At 41.8% G+C, this 21,183-nt stretch overlaps 1 protein-coding gene across 1 annotated transcript; it reads left to right on the forward strand.

Moving 5' to 3' along the window:
- Nucleotides 1–10,039: 10,039 nt before the first annotated feature.
- rem1 (RAS (RAD and GEM)-like GTP-binding 1) lies at nt 10,040–19,837 on the forward strand. The gene is made up of 5 exons (XM_022213072.2): nt 10,040–10,488; nt 12,652–13,046; nt 16,142–16,224; nt 17,998–18,205; nt 19,157–19,837. Exons 2-5 carry the CDS (start codon nt 12,686–12,688, stop codon nt 19,432–19,434), a joined length of 930 nt encoding a protein of 309 aa, XP_022068764.1. The 5' UTR covers nt 10,040–10,488; nt 12,652–12,685; the 3' UTR covers nt 19,435–19,837.
- The last annotated feature ends 1,346 nt before the right edge of the window (nt 19,838–21,183 follow it).

Raw genomic sequence — 21,183 nt, forward strand, 5'->3', positions numbered from 1 at the left:
TTTAGTGTAACGTCCACATTACTGCTGGCGCTGCACCAATCCGCCTGTCCATCTCATGCTCCGTTTTCCCATCACTCGTGAACAAGATCCCAAGATACTTGAACTCCTTTGCTTGGGGAAGCAACTTCCTCCCAACCCAGAGGGAGCAATCCATTGGTTTCCAGCAGAGAACCATGGCCTCGGACTTGTAGGTGCTGATCCTCATCCTCGCTGCTTCACACTCGACTGCAAACTGCTCCAGTGCTGCTGAAGGTCACGGTCTGATGAAGTCAACAGAACCACAAAAGCAGAGATGTTATCCTAACGCTCCCAAACCGGACTCCGTCCTCACCCCTTCGAGATTCTGTCCATGAACACCACAAACAGGATCGGAGACAAGGGACAGCCTTGGAGGAGTCCAACACCACTGGAAACGTGTGTGACTTTATGCCGAGTATGTGGACACAGCTCTCACTTTGGTTGTACAGAGACTGAATGGCTCGCATCAACGAGCTTCTTCTTCTTCTTTTCCTTTCGACTTTTCCCTTCAGGGGTCGCCACAGTGAATCAATTGCCTCCATCTAACCCTGTCCTCTGCATCCTCTTCTCTCACACCAGCCACCTTCATGTCCTCCCTAACCACTTCCATAAACCTCCTCTTTGGTCTTCCTCTAGGCCTCCTGCCTGGTAGTGGGAAACTCAGCATCCTTCTACCAATATATTCACTCTCTCTCCTCTGGACATGTCCGAACCATCTCAGTCTGGCCTCTCTGACTTTATCTCCAAAGCCTCTAACGTGTGCTGTCCCTCTGATGTACTCATTCCTGATCCTATCCATCCTGGTCACTCCCAAAGAGAACCTCAGCATCTTCAGTTCTGCTACCTCCAGCTCTGCCTCCTGTCTTTTCCTCAGGGACACTGTCTCCAGACCAAACAACATGGCTGGTCTCACCACAGTTTTGTAAACCTTTCCTTTCATTTTAGCTGAAACTCTTCTATCACACATCACACCTGACACTTTTCTCCAGCCGTCCCAGCCTACCTGTACGCGCTTCTTCACCTCTTTTCCACACTCTCCATTGCTCTGGACTGTTGACCCTAAGTACTTAAAATCCTCCACCTTCTTGATCTCTTCTCCCTGTAACCTCACTCTTCCACTTGGGTCCCTCTCATTCACACACAGATACTCCGTCTTACTGCGGCTAACCTTCATTCCTCTCCTTTCCAGGGCAAACCTCCACGCCTCTAGCTTCTCCTCCACCTGTTCCCTGCTCTCACTACAGATCACAATGTCATCTGCAAACATCATAGTCCATGGAGACTCCTGTCTAACCTCGTCTGTCATCCTGTCCATCACCATAGCAAACAAGAAGGGGCTCAGAGCTGATCCCTTATGTAGTCCCACCTCCACCTTGAACTCCCCTGTCACACCTACAGCACACCTCACCACTGTCTTACAGTCCTCATACATGTCCTGCACCACTCTAACATACTTCTCTGCCACTCCAGACTTCCTCATACAAAACCACAGTTCCTCTCTGGGCACCCTGTCATAAGCTTTCTCCAGATCTACAAAGACACAATGCAGCTCCTTCTGACCTTCTCTGTACTTCTCTATCAGCATCCTCAAAGCAAATATTGCATCTGTTGTACTCTTTCTTGGCATGAAACCATACTGCTGCTCACAGATGTTCACCTCTGCCCTTAGTCTAACTTCAACTACTCTTTTCCATAGCTTCATTGTGTGGCTCATCAGCTTTATTCCTCGGTAGTTGCCACAACTCTGCACATCTCCCTTGTTCTTAAAGATGGGCACCAGCACACTTCTCCTCCATTCCTCGTGCATCTTCTCACTATCTAAGATCCTGTTGAACAACCCAGTCAGAAACTCTACTGCTACCTCTCCGAGACACTTCCATACCTCCACAGGTATATCATCAGGACCAAGTGCCTTTCCACTCTTCATCCTCTTCAATGCCCTCCTCACTTCATCCTTACTAATCTTTGCTACTTCCTGGTCCACAACAGTCACCTCTTCTACTCTTCATTCTCTCTCATTTTCCTCATTCATCAACTCTTCAAAGTACTCTTTCCATCTTCTCATCACACTATTGGCACCTGTCAACACACTTCCATCCTTATCCTTTATCACCCTAACCTGCTGCACGTCCTTCCCATCTCTGTCTCTCTGCCTTGCCAACCTGTACAGATCAGTCTCTCCCTCCTTACTGTCCAACCTAACATACAAGTCATTGTAAGCCCCTTGTTTGGCCTTTGCCACCTCTACTTTCACCTTACGCTGCATCTCCCTGTACTCCTGTCTACTCTCTTCAGTCCTCTCAATGACCCACTTCTTCTTAGCTAACCTCAAGTCAAGTCAAGTCAAGAAATCTTTATTGTCCCCGCGGGGCAGTTTTTGGTGCAGCCAGCAGCAAACAACAGACAAAACACAATAAAATGCGATACGCAACAATAAAAATACACAACAGAAACAACAATAACTATAATCAGTTAAATACAATAGAATACAAGATAAATAAAAACCTAAGGAAAGTTAAAATGACCACAGAGCGGACTGCCTTATAAAGGCGTTAAAAACCGTTCTTTGTTAAGAAGGCCAATGACCAATGGGACCCATGATTTTTTGAAACTAACTGTCCTACATATAGGCACTTGAAACCTGCATCTAGAAGGAAGCACCCTGAATTCGGAAGCTAGAGGGTGGTTAGGGTAGAACCGGACGAGATCTAGTCTTATGTAGGACAGAAATGTCAGTTAGTCGAGTGCCAACGATTTTGCTGCACATTCTGACAATACCTTGGAGTCTGTTCTGGTTTTTAAGGTTGACTAAGCCAAACCAGCAGATAAAAGCAAATGTCAGGACAGACTCGATAAAACTTGAGTAAAACATATACATAAACTTAGTTTCAACCTGTATATTCCTGAGCTTCCTAAGGAAATACAAGCGCTGGTTGGCTTTCTTGCACACAGCATCAACCTGATGCTCGAACGACAGCCTGTCATCAATTATCGCCCCAAGGTATCTATACTGCTGAACTGATTCCACAGTTAGACCGTTAATCGACAAAGAAGCGATGACTGAACGGGACTTCCTAAAATCAATCGTCATTTCCTTGGTTTTCTGAACATTAATAGTGAGGAAGGACGACTTGCACCACTGAATGAAGTCCTCTACTACAGGGCCGGGCACAGGGTCATCATGGCTGAGAAGGGACACAATCACAGAGTCATCTTTCTCTGGATCCACTCCTGCACCTCCTCATTCCACCACCAAGTCTCCTTATCTCCTTTCTACCAGATGACTCACCAAGTACTCTCCGACCTGTCTCCCTGATCACATTTGCTGTAGTTGTCCAGTCATCTGGAAGCACCTCCTGACCATCCAAAACCTGTCTCAACTCTTTCCTGAAAGTCATACAACACTCTTCCTTTTTCAGCTTCCACCATTTGGTCTTCTGCTCTGCCTTTGCCCTCTTCATCTTCTTCACCACCAGGGTCATCCTACACACCACCATCCTATGCTGTCTGGCTACACTCTCACCTACCACTACTTTGCAGTCACTGATCTCCTTCAGATTACACCGTCTACACAAGATGTAGTCTACCTGTGTGCTCCTACCTCCACTCTTATAGGTCACCCTATGTTCCTGCCTCTTCTGGAAGAAAGTATTCACTACAGCCATTTCCATCCTTTTTGCAAAGTCTACCACCATCTGTCCTTCTGCGTTCCTCTCCTGGATACCAAACCTGCCCATGACCTCCTCATCATCTCTGTTTCCTGCACCAACATGTCCATTGACGTCTGCACCAATGACAACTCTCTCACTTCTAGGGATCCTCTGCATCACTTCATCAAGGTCCAACCAGAATTTCTCCTTCTCCTCCAGCTCACATCCTACCTGTGGAGCATACCCACTAACAACACTGAACATCACACCTTCAATTTCTAGCTTCAGGCTCATCACTCGATCTGACACTCTTTTTACCTCCAGGACATTCCTAACAAACTCCTCCTTCAAGATAACTCCTACTCCATTTCTCTTCCTATCTACACCATGGTAGAACAACTTGAACCCTGCTCCTAAACTTCTAGCTTTACTACCTTTCCACCTGGTCTCCTGGACACACAGTATGTCCACCTTCCTCCTCTGCATCATGTCAACCAGCTCTCTACCTTTTCCTGTCAAAGTTCCAAAATTCAAAGTCCCTACTCTCAGTCCTAGACTCTTGGTGTTCCTCTTCTCTCTCTTCCTACGAACACACCTTCCTCCCCTCCTTCTTCGACCAACAGTCGTCCATTTTCCACCGGCACCCTGTAGGTCGACAGCACCGATGGCGGTCGTTGTTAACCCGGGCCTCGACCAATCCGGTATGGAAGTCATACACTTGATTCGCATGTTTGATTTGGCCAAAGTTTTACGTCGGATGTCCTTCCTGCCACAACCCTCTATATTTATCCGGGCTTGGGACTGGCACAATAAGACACTGGCTTGTGTCCCCTTGCGGCTACATTATCAACGAGCCCGGTACCCCATATTCCAGCAGTACCTACAGAGCCCTTCAGGGACATGGTCATAACCTTCTCCAGATCCACAAAACACATGTAGGCTGGTAGGTCGAACTCCCATGACCCCCTCAGCAGCTCCACAAGAGTAAAGAGTTGGTCCGCTGTTCCACGACCAGGACGGAATCCACATGGGTTCTCCTGAATCCGAAGTTTGACAGTCGGTCAGAGCCTCCTTTCCAGCACCCTAGAGTAAACTTTCCTGTGGAGGCTGAGAAGTGTGATACCCTGGTAATTGGCACACATTCTCCGGTCATCCTTTTTGAAAATGGGAACCACCACCCTGTTCTGCCACTCTGCAGGTACCGTACCCAATGCCCACAGGACACTGTAGAGACGTGTTAGCCAAGACAGTCCAACAATGTCCAGAGTCTTCAGCATCTCAGGGCGAATCTCGTCCACACCAGGTGCTTTGCCACCGAAGAGCTTCTTAACTACCTCAGTAACCTCTGCAATGGATATGGACGAATATTCCCCCAAGTCTTCAGGCTCTGCCTCCCCCACAGAGGACGTGTTTACCAGGTTCAGGAGTTCCTCAAAGTGCTCTTTCCACTGCCCAGCAATGTCCTCAGTACGGTTCAACAGTTCTCCCCCCGACTGTACACAGCCTGAGCAAAGCCCTGCTCCCCTTCCTGAGGCATCTAACGGTTTGCCAGAACTTCCTTGAGGTCAACCGAACTCCGAACTCCTCTCACACCCAAATTTTTGCTTCTGGGACTGCTGCAGCTGTCACCCTTTTAGCTGACCAGTACCCTTCAGCTACTTCAGGAGATCCCCAAGCAAGCCAAGCCTGAAAGGCCTCCTTCTTCAGCCTGACGACGTCCCTCACTGCTGGTTTCCACCATTGGATTTCTGGGTTGTTGCAGCGACAGGCACCAGTGACCTTCTGGCCACAGCTCTTATCAGCCACCTCTGCAATGGAGACTTTGAACATGGACCACTGCTATCATTATTATCATTATTATTATGATTGTTATTGTTGCTGCTGCTGTTATTGGTATTATCATCATCATAATCGTTATTGTTGTTATTATTATTATTGTTATTGTTATTGTTTTTTATTATTGTTATTTTAAATGACTGAGTTTAATCCTAGACATTCTACCCTGCAGCTCCTCCTCCTCCTCCTTCTCCTGCTGCTGCTGACCAGAATCAAACTGACAACCTTCAGCAGATGCAGACTTCCCAGCATGCATTTCACTCCTGGAAGAAGGATGAGCAACATGAGGAGACTTCAGGACCAGAAAAACCAGCTCAACACACCTCGACACAAAAGGACGACTGACTCCTAAAAGTTCAGCAGTAAAAAATAAATACATTTAAACTGCTTTTGTTTTCTGACAATTTACTGTTAGTTTGCAGATTTTTTTCCAATTTTGTCAAATTATTGATAATAATTTGCAAAATCACAGAGAAAAAAAATGAACCAGGCTAAAACTGTAAACACTGAACCCATTAAAATTCAATATTTTTAAGAATAGAAATTCATTTTTTCTTTCTTTAAAAAAATTAAATTACACAATGTTTTATTTTATTTAAATCAGCAAGAATAACAGTATTATATCGACTGTCATTTGAGAGGAAAAATGGGTATATTAAGAATTTAAAAATGGTAAAATGTTTTACTGATTTACCCCTTTCTCTTAAATTCGAACATCATATCAAGTAATATCACCATAATCTTTTTAAAATTAATTTATATGTTGACTGTAAAATGTATATAATATGCCCATCAACAGTCTGTGTTTTAAATATACTTTCTTTTACAATGTTTGGCCATTAAAATTTGCTGTTTTACTGTATTTACAACAGCCAAAAAGCAAACATTATTTTACAGATATTTCCTTTTTCCTATTTTTAAATGTCTCAGTAATTCACAGTTTTTCAATGTATTTTTTCTGACATTCTCGTTGAAAAATTTGATATATTAATAATATTAAGTTGATTATTTCACTTAATATGAAACTTGCATTTATGCCACCAATTATTAATCCTCCTGTTAGGTTTGTTTCTCAGGGCCAATTAATTAATAAATTATCCAAAAGTATCAGAAACCGAAAAAATTCCCAATAAACATTGTTTATATCTCATTGTTTACTCAATTATGAAAGATTTCTATTCATATTTAGTGCGGTGGTGTTCTTTAACTCTCACAGATCCAACAAGCCCTCAAACTCATACGACCACGTGCCCCTGAAATACGACCCATGAGAGCGTATTTAGGTTAGCGTCCCTACGGGAGACAGGAAGGCATTACGGGATTTAATTCGCAAAACGGCTTTTCCCTCGCGAAACGGCTTTTCCCTCACTTTCACAAGACGGGTTTAGGGTTATGGTTAGGGTTAGGTTAAAGTTTGTTCATGATGACGTTTCAGCTGAGACACCGGAGTGTCGATATTTACTCAACCGCTAGAGGTCACTTAATGTCACAACGTAACACTCGGTCGTAATACGGGCATGTACAGACGACCTACAGTATGTGGTCGTTTTTTCAATGAGGACAGTCTCCACAGATCATGGTTCAATGAGGACGATTCACTCGTTTTTCATTAAAAACAATTCATGTTAAATCTTTTTAATGTGTTTTGGAAATACCTACATATAAAATACAACAGTTTTACAGTACATTCCATCCATCCATTCTCTATACACCACTTTATCCTCACTAGGGTCGCAGGGGTTGCTGGAGTCTATCCCAGCTAACTCGGGCGAAGGCAGGGGACACCCTGGACAGGTCACCAGTCTGTCACAGGGCTACATATACAGACAAACAATCACACTCACATTCACACCTACGGGCAATTTAGGTAGAGTAACCAATTAACCTCAGCATATTTTTGGACTGTGGGAGGAAGTCGGAGTGCCCGGAGAAAACCATAGACTGTATGTATAGTGGACGTAGCATCTGGCTCCAGAATTGAAGTCAACCCGGAAGTGTCAAAAACTTGCAATATCACGCCGTCCGCTAGGGTTGGCTTCAAAAAGCTTTTTCTCCATAGACCCCAATTCATTTTTGGAAAAAATAAAATTTGATAGACTGATTTTCTACAGCTCAGGATATTTTTCCCCTTAGTTTTCATGGTCAAAATGAGAGATCAGGTGGCCGATCTTAAAATAAATCAATACTGAATTTTAAATAAATCGTTAAAGTTGGCGGAGCCAGGGGGCGTGGCTATACTTGATAGACAGCAACAGAAGCCTCTGCGGTAAAATGTGGGTGGGATAAGAGAGTCCTCAGTCAATCCTGCCCCTAGTTGCTCTCCGGTCCAGTCTGTTTGATTTGGCTTTTTACGTCACTGGCTCCAAAAAATCCAAAACGGCGACCAGGAAGTAGCAAAATCCGGGCTTCATTTTCTCGGTGTTGAAACCAACGGATGACGTCACGGTTAGTTTACGCCTGGAGAAAACCCACGCATGCACGGGGAGAACATGCAAACTCCATGCAGAAAGATCCCAGGCCTAGCCCAGGATTGAACCGGGGATCTTCTAGCTGCAAGGCAAAAGTGCTAACCACTACTCCACTGTGCAGCCCACTTTTAACAATTAAAAAATAAATTTAAAAAATTGTGTTTTAACAACATAACAGGAGGGTTGATAATTAAAAGCACCTTTAATTGTAGAGGAAGAGCTAATTCCACTAAGTCAATGTAGTTTAATTAGAAGTTAAACTGTTCATGTTCTTGTTGAGCCCAAACAGAATTTTTTACAGTGTAGCTTGAACAGTTCAGTCTTAATGTGTCGTCTGAAGAGACTGTCAGCTGCTAACGACGCTGACAAACAGCACTGGACTTCAGAAACCGTCTCAGTGGACAGGATGCAGCCGGAACGTCGTCCTCCTCTTCAATTTCAACTTTTAAACCGAGTGGGCGGATAATCCAAACATCTGTGATGTGCTGAGAGTCACACTGACACAGAGGAAGTGACGGCTGCTTCACCATAATCTCATTTTCCACTTCAGCTGGTGGGGAAACTGTGGAAACACGTTTCTGCCAGAATAAAAGACCAGTTCAGAATGCACATTAATACTGTTTATCCAAAGTCTGAGAATAAGCATAAACATGAAAAAGTTTACATGATACTTGACAAACAATCTATGGACCAGAACAGGTCAAAGTTTTTTACTGACTTTCCACTAAATGTGGATTTAACCCTTAGATGCTCAGTGATTGGACCCTACACTCTTCCATAAATGGGTCAAAAATGACCCCAATAACAATCCATGTGTTTGTTGGGGGGTTTTTTTGCCATTTTTTGTCATTTTGGTTAAAAATCATCATTTCTATTATTGTTTGTTTTAGATTTTTGTCCACAGAAGAATGATTTCATGTTTCAAATATGTTTATTGTTCATGTTATGACAGATTTTGATAACTGAAAAAGAATAATTTTACACAGAACAGCAGTAGAAGAATGTCAGCATCCATTTTGTTGATATTTTTCCACTCGTTTTGCTGCTGTTGCTGCTCTCCGTCCCTCCAAGTCTGTGGATCCCCTCTTGTATGATAATATCAGTGATAAAGAGCTTGGGGTAGTAATACAAACATTACAATTTATTTAAAAGTACAAAAGGGAACGTAAAAATGAAAATGAAATGATATCAAAAGCATGTTTTTGAGGAATACCTGGAAAATGAATGAAATTACAAAGATATTGCAAGAGAACAACCTCACCGAGTCATTTTTGACCCACTTATGCATCTAAGGGTTAATATCTCAACATTTTGAGATGTTCTGGTACCGTTCTGTTTTGCATTATTACGTCTTATTTATATTTATCTACATCTATATGTGTACACTACCGCTCGAAAGTTTGGGGTCACTCAGAATTGTTTGCAAGAAAAGCAGCTTTTACTTTTCAATGAAGATAACATTGAATGAATCATGAATACACTAGACATTGTTAAGGTGGTAAATGACTATTCTAGCTGGACATGGCTGATTTTTAATGGAATATCTACATGGAGGTACAGAGGAACATTTCCAGCAACCATCACTGCTGTGTTCTAATGCTACATTGTGTTAGCTAATGGTGTTGAAAGGCTCATTGATGATTAGAAAACCCTTGTGCAGTTATGTTAACACATGAATGAAAGTGTGAGTTTTCATGGAAAACATGAAATTTTCTGAGTGACTGCAAACTTTTGAATGGTAGTGCATGCTCATTCCTCTGTCAATCACAGACAGAGAGAGTCTCCTTTCTGAAGGGGGATTCATTAAACACAGGAGCCAAGAACAACTTCTGTGCTGAAAAATCACAGATATTTCCATGTTCGATCATCCTTGTAGAGAAAGTTAGAAGACAGAAAATCCTGCAGGTAAACGCTCATTTATCTGTCAATCACAGACAGTCTTCTTCCTGAAGGGGGCGGGGCCAACAGCAGCAGCATTTAAAGCTACAGACACTGAAACAGAATGTTTAAAACAAAACCAGGAGACAGTCACGAAGAAATCAATCATCTTTATGGTGTTGGGAAAGGAACATTTTAAATACACGAAAGACTTTAATTAATCTGCCGGGAAGTGGAACAATAAGGAGCCTTTAACTTGACAGGAAGTTAGTTGACACACTGTGATGGGGTCTTTTCATTCAGTCAGACTGTGTTTTATGTCAAAGGAGAAATGTTTCCTTGACTAACTCACCCTCCATACACACACACACACACACACACACACACATATACACACACACACTCAGATATCTGTTTCTGCTCGGCTGTCGCTCTGACACACACACTCACTGAGGAGGCAGATAACTGTGATTCCGCTGCTGAATTTTTAACGCTGTTGTGGAACTTTTTTTCTTTCCACCGGGCGGGTTAGTGTGGCACCGGGGTACGGTTACAGCGTTACACCGACACAGGAGGGTTCACTTCAGTCCTGCTGCTCACTGAGGCTGGATGGAAACTGTGTGTGAACGGGCTGAGCGGTAAGTCTGTCTGCTGTATGATGTCTGCTGCTCTTAGTCCTCACTTGGAAGGAAATCAAATGAGAAATTCATGGTTTCACTCTAAATAATGCCACGTTATATTGTTGCATGTGTGAATGTTTGAATTCCACGTGTTTCTGAAACATTTTTTACTCTTTTCTATCATGTTTTTACACTTTTCTCATGTAAAGTTTAATGTAAAAAGTGAAAACATTAATGTCTCTTGGTTTTTTGTCAGCAGTTTCCTATTTATTCCAACTTAACTCCTAACAAATGCTGCCGTTTTTCACCTCTTTTCCTGATATTTTACATAAAAAGCCTTAAATTGGTAGTTCTGCTGTGAAGGAATGAGCCAAATGTTTAAACTGAATCTGTAGATTTTGAAGCAGGAGTGTTGGTATAAACGTACCTGACCGTTGTACTTGGCACCTTTAAACGCTTAAATTATTAATTGTAGGTGGTTTGTTTGTGTTCTGAGTTCTTCTATACGCAGCAGAGACCTTCACTAGTCCATTTGGTTCCTATTAGAACTGATCTGAGACCTCAGAAACAACTTTGTTTCATAAGAATAGCTTTATTTATGCAGTACTTCTAAAAGCAAAAGTTTGAAAGCTGTTTTGGCAGTCAAGGAAAACAGGAAACCCAGAAGACAAGTCACTGTTATTGATACAGCGCACGTAGAGCCAAAGCGGTTTCCACTGTAAAACTAAGATTAACATTTACCAAACAAGTTTAAATATTAAGCTTGGAAATCTACAGTGTTATTTAAGATGTAAATTTGCCAAATTAAATTACATTTTACTGTTAGTAATCTTTAAAAAAAATACTAATTTACCTAAATAAATAGATTAAAACCCTGCAAAAATGCAAACTTTACTTTATTTTCCTTAAATCTAAATGATAGACCGGCTTCAGCAGAGGCCAAATTTATGTTCAATTTTTTTTTAAGTACTAAAGTTTCAAATTAGGCTGGTGTTGTTCTCTATAAGTGTCTCTATATGGATGTTTCCATATTTTCTCCTAAAAATACAATCTCTGTTCAATATTTCACTAACTTTTGAGGCTCTAACATCAGTAGAATTTGATGTGTGGCAGGATGAAGTTCCATTTTTTTTTATATTTTGACAAAATGATGATGCTATCTTATTGGTAGGAGCACCAGAATGAGTGCTTACAGGATCTATATATTGACGTTGTATGTTCAAAGTTACAGTGTTTCAGCGTTATCATTTTGTTGAAACTTAGCAATATATAAGGTATATTTTGCCAAATGTAGGTAAATACATACATATGTATATATATATATATATATATATATATATATATATATATATATATATACGGTATATATATGCATACACACTTAAAGAAACTTTCTGGGGCCACAATATGACTCTCGTTTGAAAATTATTCACTTTTTTCCATTTTCAAGAAACAATAATTAAGAATTTGACCTCTGCTGGAGCCATTTCATCATTCTTATGTACTGGAAACTATTCTGTCTGTGTTCTCACCAAACGTCGTGACTATGAAAGTTATATTTCTGGAGATACTGAGATCATAAAATGGCTACAACATCAGTTTTTGGAGTTAAAGGATGAAAATTTCAGCTCAATAACATATGAAATTGTCACAATTCAGCCCAAACATTTAGCAGAACTTAGCTTTGGTTAAAAAAAACTAATACCTAAACTCTGAACCATGCTTGGGCTGCACAGTGACTTGGTGATTAGCGCTTTTGCCTTGCGGTTAGAATGTCCCCATTTCATGTCTCGGCCTTCCCAGGGTCTTTCTGCATGGAGTTTGCGTGTTCTCCCTGTACATGTGTGGGTTTTCTCCGGCTTCCACCCGCAGTCCAAAACATGCTGAGGTTTATTAGTAATTCTAAATTGTCAGTAGGTGTGAATGTGAGTGTGATTGTTTGTCTGTATATGTAGCCCTGTGACAGACTGGCGACCTGTCCAGGTGTCCTCTGTCTTCACTCTCAGTCAGCTGGATAGACTCCAGCCCCTCGTGATCCTAATGAGGACTAGGTGGTGGATAGATAATGAATGGATGGATGGAGCATTTATCCTGAGTTCTGTCTGAATTAACTGACTCCTCTTAGACCATACTGGACCAGACTTTCCTCTGAAACTTGGATCTTCTCATTTCATCCTTCAGGCCCATCTGGTCCTGATGCTGTCACCATAGCAACATGACCCTCAACACCCAGAGAGAGAAGGAGCCCCTGCAGAGGCGAGGCAGCACCCCGATCCCGCCCCTCTACCACCACCCGTCCTGGCCTCGGGACCCCCGGACCCTCGGTGGCACCCAGCCCCACCCAGAGCAGCCCCGACCCCAGCGGAGCCACCCTCCTCTGGGCCAGTCGGCCTCCTACCATCCCGGGGACACATCCCTCCACTACCGAGCCCAGTGGAGCTCGGACTCGGACGACGACTCGCAGAGCGACTCGGACTGCATCTACAGAGTAGTACTGCTCGGCGACCACGGCGTCGGAAAGACCAGCCTGGCAGGAATCTTTGCTGGGATCACGGAGAAAGACGAACAGCCTGGAGGTGGGACGCTGTGTGTCTGTGATGTGCTTAACCTTCATGTCCTCACCAACTTTTATTGCCTGTTTCTTCGTCGTTGCACTCTGTGACTGTTCCTCTGAACTCTGGTTTCCATCAGTCCTGACAGGATCCAAGTTTCCCAGTGAGATTCAGATTTAATGCAGTTACCCAATGATCTGCTTCAGCACTGAGACAAAAGAAGCCTTCAGAAGTGATGTTGTATATAGAATTTATTTATCAGTTAGCTTCATACAAAGTGCAACAAAACATTAAATAAACTGACTAAAGTCAATATTTAGAAACAGAGACAGTCACCTCTAATACAAGATACTTGCTATGTTGTTCTAACATTCTTAGAGAACTTTTGGTTTGTCTCTTCATGCTCTCCAGACTGACTCCATCATGATGTTCAGATCAGAGTTCTGTGGATAAAACTGCTGAAAAACACCTCGTTTTTATTGTGGTTGAAGATTGTTCTCCTCTGTAATGATAACTATCTCTACATCTTGTCTCAGAAGTAAATCCGTAAAATAACTCATTACCCAAACATTGTCGTGTACATCCAATTAACTTTAGCAGTGTATCCAGAATAAAATCGTAATATAATAACAATTATATTTACAAAAAATAACATAATTTTATAGTTTTTCTGTGGTGAATTTTTTTTCTGTTATTCAGTGCTAAATCTACATCTTTGATGGAAACAGGACATTTTCTATAAATTCTGTAGCAAAAAAACCCAAGCATGTTGTATTCTATGCATTAATGGTCTACCACCAGCTACTAACACAGCATTTTCTGTTATGTTGATGCTACATCTATCATAAAATGTTCATGTATTTATTTACTATTATTTAATGGTTTGTCTATACTGAAAAACACAACTTTTTCCTGTTTTACTGGTGTCTCTATATTTAAAAGACTAGACATTTTCTGTAAATGAATGATGTACCAAAAGTAAAAAACAAACAAACAGCAAAAACAGGAGTTTTCCCTGTTTTTTTTTTTTTTTTTAAAGAAATAGATATTCTATTCCTGCTAGAAGTCCTCATGCAGGATTCAGCGTTTTTAAACTTTGGTTTTTACCCATAGTAAGTGAAAAAAGTCAGGATATTTTGGTCTGTGCTGCACAGATCTGATCATGAAGGTAATGGAAGTGATCGACTGCTTCATTCGAAGTCTTGTTTAAAGTGCTACAGTTGTGGAAAACAGGAAAACGTAGCTTTGGGGTCAATTAGGGTGATGGACATTTTGAAAACTCCTCCATTTAGATTGATCCATATTGGCTTTTTTTGCTGCTTGACATTAGAAAGTTTAATGAAATAAAAATGTAATGAATAAATGTCACCACTCTCTAAAAGCAGACTAATTAAATGAGCCATTAATGCTGGATCTGTACAACTTTCTGCTGTGGTTTCATGCAGCAGCTTCTCAGTGCTGCTGTTTCTGTTTCTGTCTCTGACTCAGACATTGCGACCTTCATCATTGATCAGGTCTTGATTGGCCTCCAGCCATGATTGACGCCTGTATTGATCCAATGATCCTCTGACAGAGTCTGTCTGCTGTTCAGGTTCACTGGACTCTGTCTGCTTTTACATGTTTTCTGGAGTTCTTGTCATTAGTGTTCATCAAACTGACCAAAGTTTTAAAGGGAATTTGGGATTCCTTGGTGGTCCTCTGTGTTGTTGTGACGTGGATAAAGGGATGATGGTGTTAGTGAGAGGACTGCACTGTCTTTAACCTGCCAGATCACCATGGTAACTGTTGCTGCACAGCTAATCAAGACTTTATTAACACTTTGATGCGCAGAGTGAGAATATATCCATTTTCCTTTGGATTCGGGTCACTTTTGACCCATGTTGCCCATCAAACTGTTAAGAAAATTGATAGACACCATCTGATGCCTGTAACCTGTGATTAGGGCTTTATGTTTAATTAGGCCAGTTAATAGAAAGAAAGCCTGGATATGTCTAATTTGCTTTGTATTGCAAGTCCTTGTTCCTCAGGTGATCTCCCACTTCGGTTCAAACTAAAATATCTCTACAAATATTGAATGGATTGGTAATAAATGTTAGAATTTAGTAACTTTCATGATATCCTGACCTTTCAGTCAGCACATCATCAGCTCAGAGTTTTAATTCATTCACTAATTTCTGATAGTGTACACTGCCATTCAATCGTTTGGGGTCTCCCAGACAGTTTCATGTTTTCCATGAAAACTCACACTTTTATTCATGTGCTAACATAATTGTACAAGGGTTTTCTAACCATCAATCAGCCTTTCACCACCATTAGCTAACACAATGTAGCATTAGAACACAGGAGTGATGGTTGCTGGAAATGTTCCTCTGTACCTCCATGTAGATATTCCATTAAAAATCAGCCATGTCCAGCTAGAATAGTCATTTACCACATTAACAATGTCTAGACTGGATTTCTGATTAATTACTGTTATCTCCACGGAAAAAAAATGCTTCTCTTTAAAAAGATAAGGACATTTCTAAGTGACCCCAAACTTTGGAATGGTAGTATACCTTGATGACATCCCATCAGACCGGTGTGTTATGAATATTTTAAACTTTTTAGAATCTAAAAATATGATTTTTTTCTTCTTATACAAGAATCCGTGTGAAATCAGTGTTTTTCTACATGTGAAATAACCCCGTAAAATAGCAAACTTTCTACCTCCAGAGTAATCTGTGCTACATCTGAATTTCTCTATATAACACTGACAGTGCTATATGCTATATATGTATATTATGCTATATATGTATATTTCTTGTTTATTTTTGTATTTTTCTGCTGGTGTTCCTGCATTTTTGCACTGCCCCCCTCGCTCCTGGAACACTGTGGCATTAGAAAAAGGATGATCTTATCTTATTGTCTTTGCTAATTTTCGCTTATCTTTGCTGAATTTAGCTAACCCTAAGTCTTAACATGCTAACGGACTGAACTGGATGATAAACATGGTAAATATCTACATTTAGCATGCTGGTGACGGCTCAAAGCAGTGCTGGGTCTGAATACAACCTATCAGAGATGTTGTTTGTAGGTCATCAGTCCTGATGCTAACTGTTTGTGTTTGTTGTGTGTTGCAGAAGATACGTACGAGCGAACGCTAACTGTAGATGGAGAAGAAACCACCCTCATCGTCATGGATACCTGGGAGAATGACAAACTGGTACTTTATGTTTGTGGTTGTTGACTTAGAACAGTGGAAGAACAAGAGATGCTGTTGGCAGCTGTAGATTTCAGATCCATATAAGACAACAGTATTTTGGCAGCTGTAGATTTCAGATCCATATAAGACAACAGTATTTTCACAGAAGTGGTTGGATGTTTGCTAGCATTTTGTTCATTCAGACATGAGAGCTGAGATACTTCTCTTGTTGACTATGATCAGGAAAACCAGTGAGGAATTCAAGGGTGTGATTTAACCTAGAGGACTGCTGGGATCTTGACACAATGGGGGCTCAGTCCATAAATCTTTAGATCTTACTCTGATAATTGTGTAATTTTCAGAGTAAATTGGATGTGGGATGTGAGATCATGTGCTCTAGATTAAGTAGGGTCATCCCAATTTCTTTTATGTTTTTAAAGGCTGTGTTGCTTACTGGTGTCAGACTTCTGATTTTAAATTTTATGAATAAGGAAATTGTTTCAATTACTCTATTTCTGTATATTTAAAATAAGCTTTTATAACAATGTGACGTTGCAGAATTTGACTCTGAGTTCAGTCTATTTGTCCTGAGTTGTTTTAATCTGAGGCCACATAGCCTGATCTGTCTCCACATCTGTGTCAGTGCTGGAGAATGGTCTGACTGCACCTCAGTATAATTCTGCTATTGGGAGAAAAAACAAACACTCTGGCTCATTTGTATTTTTTAAACTGATCATCATCGTATTTGGCAGAGCTAAGCCCAGGATGCAGCAGTGGTGCCCCATTAAAACAGTGACAGGAGAATTGCTTTGATGAAACACTTGCATGCAGGGAAACAAGAACTGTCATTAACATGGATAAATAACTGAATCAAATTAGCAGGGCTACCTTACTGCATGATCTAAATCTTCTAAATCTTGGCCTTTTCAGTGTGGTAGGTTGCTTTTTGGAGGTTATTGTTGTTTCCTGTAATATAGGAGATTGTGAAAATGGCAACACATAGACAGCAATAGTGGAGGAGAAAGCCACGTGAAATGCATACTTAATTGAGTTAAAGAAACAAAAAAACATTTTCACACAGAATATTTTATTGATTCGATGTGTATTAGATGTTTATTGACTCCCCCAGTTGCTGAACCAGCAGTGACCGAGGTGCAAACTGTGTTGCGACAGACCATTCTGTATTATCACTCTGCTATAAAGAGTAAAGAAAAAAAAGAAGAAGCTGTGGCTTGTTTGTTTTTCTTTATACCAATCACAGTCATTGTGGGTGCAGCTAAGCCCAGGATGCAGCAATGGTGCCCCATTAAAATAGCAGCAGGGGAATTATTTTGGTGCAACACTTGCTTGCAGTGAGGACAGAAATTGATAATGAACTGAATAAAACTAGCAGGGCACCTTACTGCATGATCCAAATCTACAAAACGTCAAACGTTCAGTGTGTAGGTTGATGTTCAGAGCTTGGAGTTGTTATTTCCCTGACTGAATAGGATTTTCGTAACGCCTAATTTGCAAAAGGGGAGGCGAAAGCTGCGTGAAGTGTGCAGGTTTATAGATGCCAGACTATTCTTGAGAAAAATAAACCAGTTCTTTAAATTTGAAGTTTAAGACAAACCCATAAGACACTGAAGGGACTGTGTCCCCCAGGATATTTAGGTTGCACTGCTCACTCTGCTGCACAATTTTATTTATTTGTTTTTATTCAATTTTATCAGTGTTTGCAAAACTGTCCACTGAAGTCTTGATAATTAAAAGCAAACAGGAAGTTTCTCCCTCTCTGCATTCATGTCTCAGGAGGGGGAGGCCGCCTCGTCTCACAACGACTGTTTGAAGGTGGGAAATGCTTACGTCATCGTCTACTCCGTCACCGACAGATCCAGCTTCGACTCGGCCGCCGAGCTCCGCATCACGCTGCGACGCACCCGCCAGGCCGAAAACCTTCCCATCATCCTGGTGGGGAACAAGAGCGACTTAGTTCGGTCCAGAGAAGTCGCTATAGAAGGTGGGGAGCATACATATGCTGATGTAAGGGTTGATCAAAAAGTAGTGGCAGTAATACTCTTCCTGTGCAGTGATGCTCTGCTTCCAGTGCTCCTGCAACACTTGAGATGGTACCTATAAGCAGATCAAGCCCCATCTCTAATGAGCTGAATATCCTAAACTGTGTGAATTTGGTGACCCTTAAACTAGAATTATATTTTGGGGAAGAAAAAGAAGTCATAGGGAGACAAATCTAGTGGGTAGGATGGGCAGAGGGTGAGTTACTATCCATCCATCCATCTATACACCGCTTTATCCTCACTAGGGTCGAGGGGGGTGCTGGAGTCTATCCCAGCTGACTCGGGCGAAGGCAGGGGACACCCTGGACAGGTCGCCAGTCTGTCACAGGGCTACATATACAGACAAACAATCACACTCACATTCACACCTACGGGTAATTTAGAGTCATCAATTAACCTCAGCATATCTTTGGACTGTGGGAGGGATCTTCTTGCTGCAAGGCGAAAGTACTAACCACTACTCCACTGTGCAGCCCGGGTGAGTTACTGCAAAAAAAACCAAAACACATCACTGGATGCACAGGGAATCATAGCACCAACGTGCCACAGTTCAGGTGGTTTGATCCAGATGTTCTCCCTCAGACTGTTCTGGATGTTATTGTAGAAGCGCCTTGTGTGATTTTACAAACTGCAGCTCTTCTACTGTTAAACTGCTGTTTCTTCTGCTGATGGTAGCTGCTGACCTTCCTCTGGTCACCATGATGATCCTCCACATGAAGGTTGGATCATCCAGCTGCTGACTGACACACAATTTGTTCACTCTGATCTCTGGAGAAACCACAAATGTGCTCCAATCCTTTTTGATCTACCCTTGTGCAACAAAATGCTTAGAACTCATGGTATATTTATTCTGCTAAAATAATTTTATCTCTCTCTGTGTGTTCTTTTCCCAGAGGGCCGAGCATGTGCGGTTGTGTTCGACTGTAAGTTCATCGAGACGTCGGCGTCTTTGCAGCACAATGTCTCCGAGTTGTTCGAAGGCGTGGTGCGACAGATCCGCCTCCGTCGGGATGGCAGCGAGGCCATCCAGCGCAGACACTCCATCTATAAACGCAAAGAGAGCATTACCCAGAAGGCTCGGCGCTTCCTGGACCGACTGGCGGCGCGTAACAATCAGCGCATGGCGGTGAAAGTGCGATCCAAGAGCTGCCACGACCTGGCCGTCCTCTGAAGATGCATGTCCACTGGGAGGCTTTCTGAAGTCCTCTGGTTGTGACGGTGGTGTCTGCGGTGATTCTGGCTCTGAAAGGGACAAAAACAATCAGCAGTGAACTGAGTCAGCAGACAGTTAAAGACGAACTGTGTGACCAGCTCATTTCAACCGTTTGAACATTTGGTGTCAAACTTATAGTGACTTTTTCTCCAGATGACCTAAATATAAAGCTACCAGAAGACTGTAAAGGATCATCAGCATAGGCTGAAGGTTGGATGAACGTTCAGTGAGTGTGTGTGAACAGCTGACACCATCATGGAGGACAACTTCCTGTTAGTTTCCACTGTGTCCACTGTGCTGTTTCTTGAAGTTTCTACTGTTTTCAGTTCAACACTGTGCAAAATAAAGTCTTAAATTAACAGTCAGAAGACCATCTCTATGACACAAACACATCTTAGGTGTTTTAGGACACATACCTGTCCAGTTTGTAGTTTTCACTTTGTTACTCTGTAGAAGCTCTTCTGTGATTTTGATCTTTGGATTGTTCTCGTTCTGGAATATTCCTCTTCTTCAAGGTTCATCTTGTCAGACAGTATTTTGGCTTGTCTACAGACAGTCATGGTGTATCTATAAATATCATCTCTCAAACATCTTTTTCACTCATGCAGCCTCATATCATCACACTCCCACCTCCATGCTTCACTGTCAGGACTAACATTCACTGTGGTCGTCCTGGTCAGCTTCACACCAAACATGTTGAACCCATTCTGAACCCAGCAGATTTATCTTGGCCTTATGTCATCAAAGAATGTTCTCACAACATCCATCAGGCTTGTCATGTTCTTCAGCAAAGTTCCATCTGGAAGTTTGTTTCCGAACAGCAAGAAGAGTTTTTTTCATTTCCTCCGTCCACAGAGGTTGATGTTCTGAAGTGTCCTTCACTGTCTGAGCTTCACACAAACTCTGATTTCCATTAATAACTCCTGAACCAAGTCTGAAGCAGCTGCTGTCTGTTTTCCTCAGCTAAATGGTGAAAGTAGTTCAGTGTCTGTGGAGTCATTTTAGGAGGACGACCACTGCAGCCCTGATTAGTGCTGCTATGACTCCTTCTATACCTCCTGTTACTGCTGACTCTGTGGTTCACTGATGTTTAGTTCGCTGATTGTCCTGGATAATTTTCCATCTTTGTGAAGTCTTTCAGTCAGATTTTTCCAATCCTCTGTTAAGTTTTTTTTCCATGTGGAGCCATGATGAAGACATAGAAGCAGCACATACATCCAAAACTGAGAAGGTTCTGCTGTTCACAGCTCATTTTAGAACCATGTTAATGCAGTTAGACTGACTGCAAATCACAGGTGGACTTCTAAATTGTGTGTCAGTAATCACAAGTGGATTCAGTTTGGTTGCACTGAGATTCTACTTTGGGGTATGTGGCCTTACTTTAAAAAAAATCTTTTTAGTTATTTCTTTAATAATTAGATTTACTCTTAAATCATTTATTTAAGTGTTTTGTGTGTTTTATTTAGATGTAACCTTCTTCTCTGCAGCAGCAGCAGAGGTCAAACCTCTGCTTCATTTCACATAAACACACTGTCAGGCCTCCTGAGTGTTTATCATTGCCATGGAGACGAGGGGTCTGTTGAAGACGGGGTTGTTTACTGAGCTGTTGTCATGGCGACACAGCGGGTTGACAGGGAACAGGCCAAGCGTTTGGGACGGTGTCCTTTAATGGGACTTTCTTGACCTCAGTTCAGTCTGTCAGGCTGC

Source organism: Acanthochromis polyacanthus, chromosome 5 (assembly GCF_021347895.1).
Source record: "Acanthochromis polyacanthus isolate Apoly-LR-REF ecotype Palm Island chromosome 5, KAUST_Apoly_ChrSc, whole genome shotgun sequence".
NCBI classification, from domain to species: Eukaryota; Metazoa; Chordata; class Actinopteri; family Pomacentridae; genus Acanthochromis; species Acanthochromis polyacanthus.

Coding starts and splice junctions, on each gene's coding strand:
- rem1 (XM_022213072.2), top strand. CDS start 12,686: ATGACCCTCAACACCCAGAGAGAGAAGGAGCCCCTGCAGAGGCGAGGC. Junction 16,225..17,997: donor CCTGGGAGAATGACAAACTG/GTACTTTATGTT, acceptor TTCATGTCTCAG/GAGGGGGAGGCCGCCTCGTC. Junction 18,206..19,156: donor CAGAGAAGTCGCTATAGAAG/GTGGGGAGCATA, acceptor TTCTTTTCCCAG/AGGGCCGAGCATGTGCGGTT.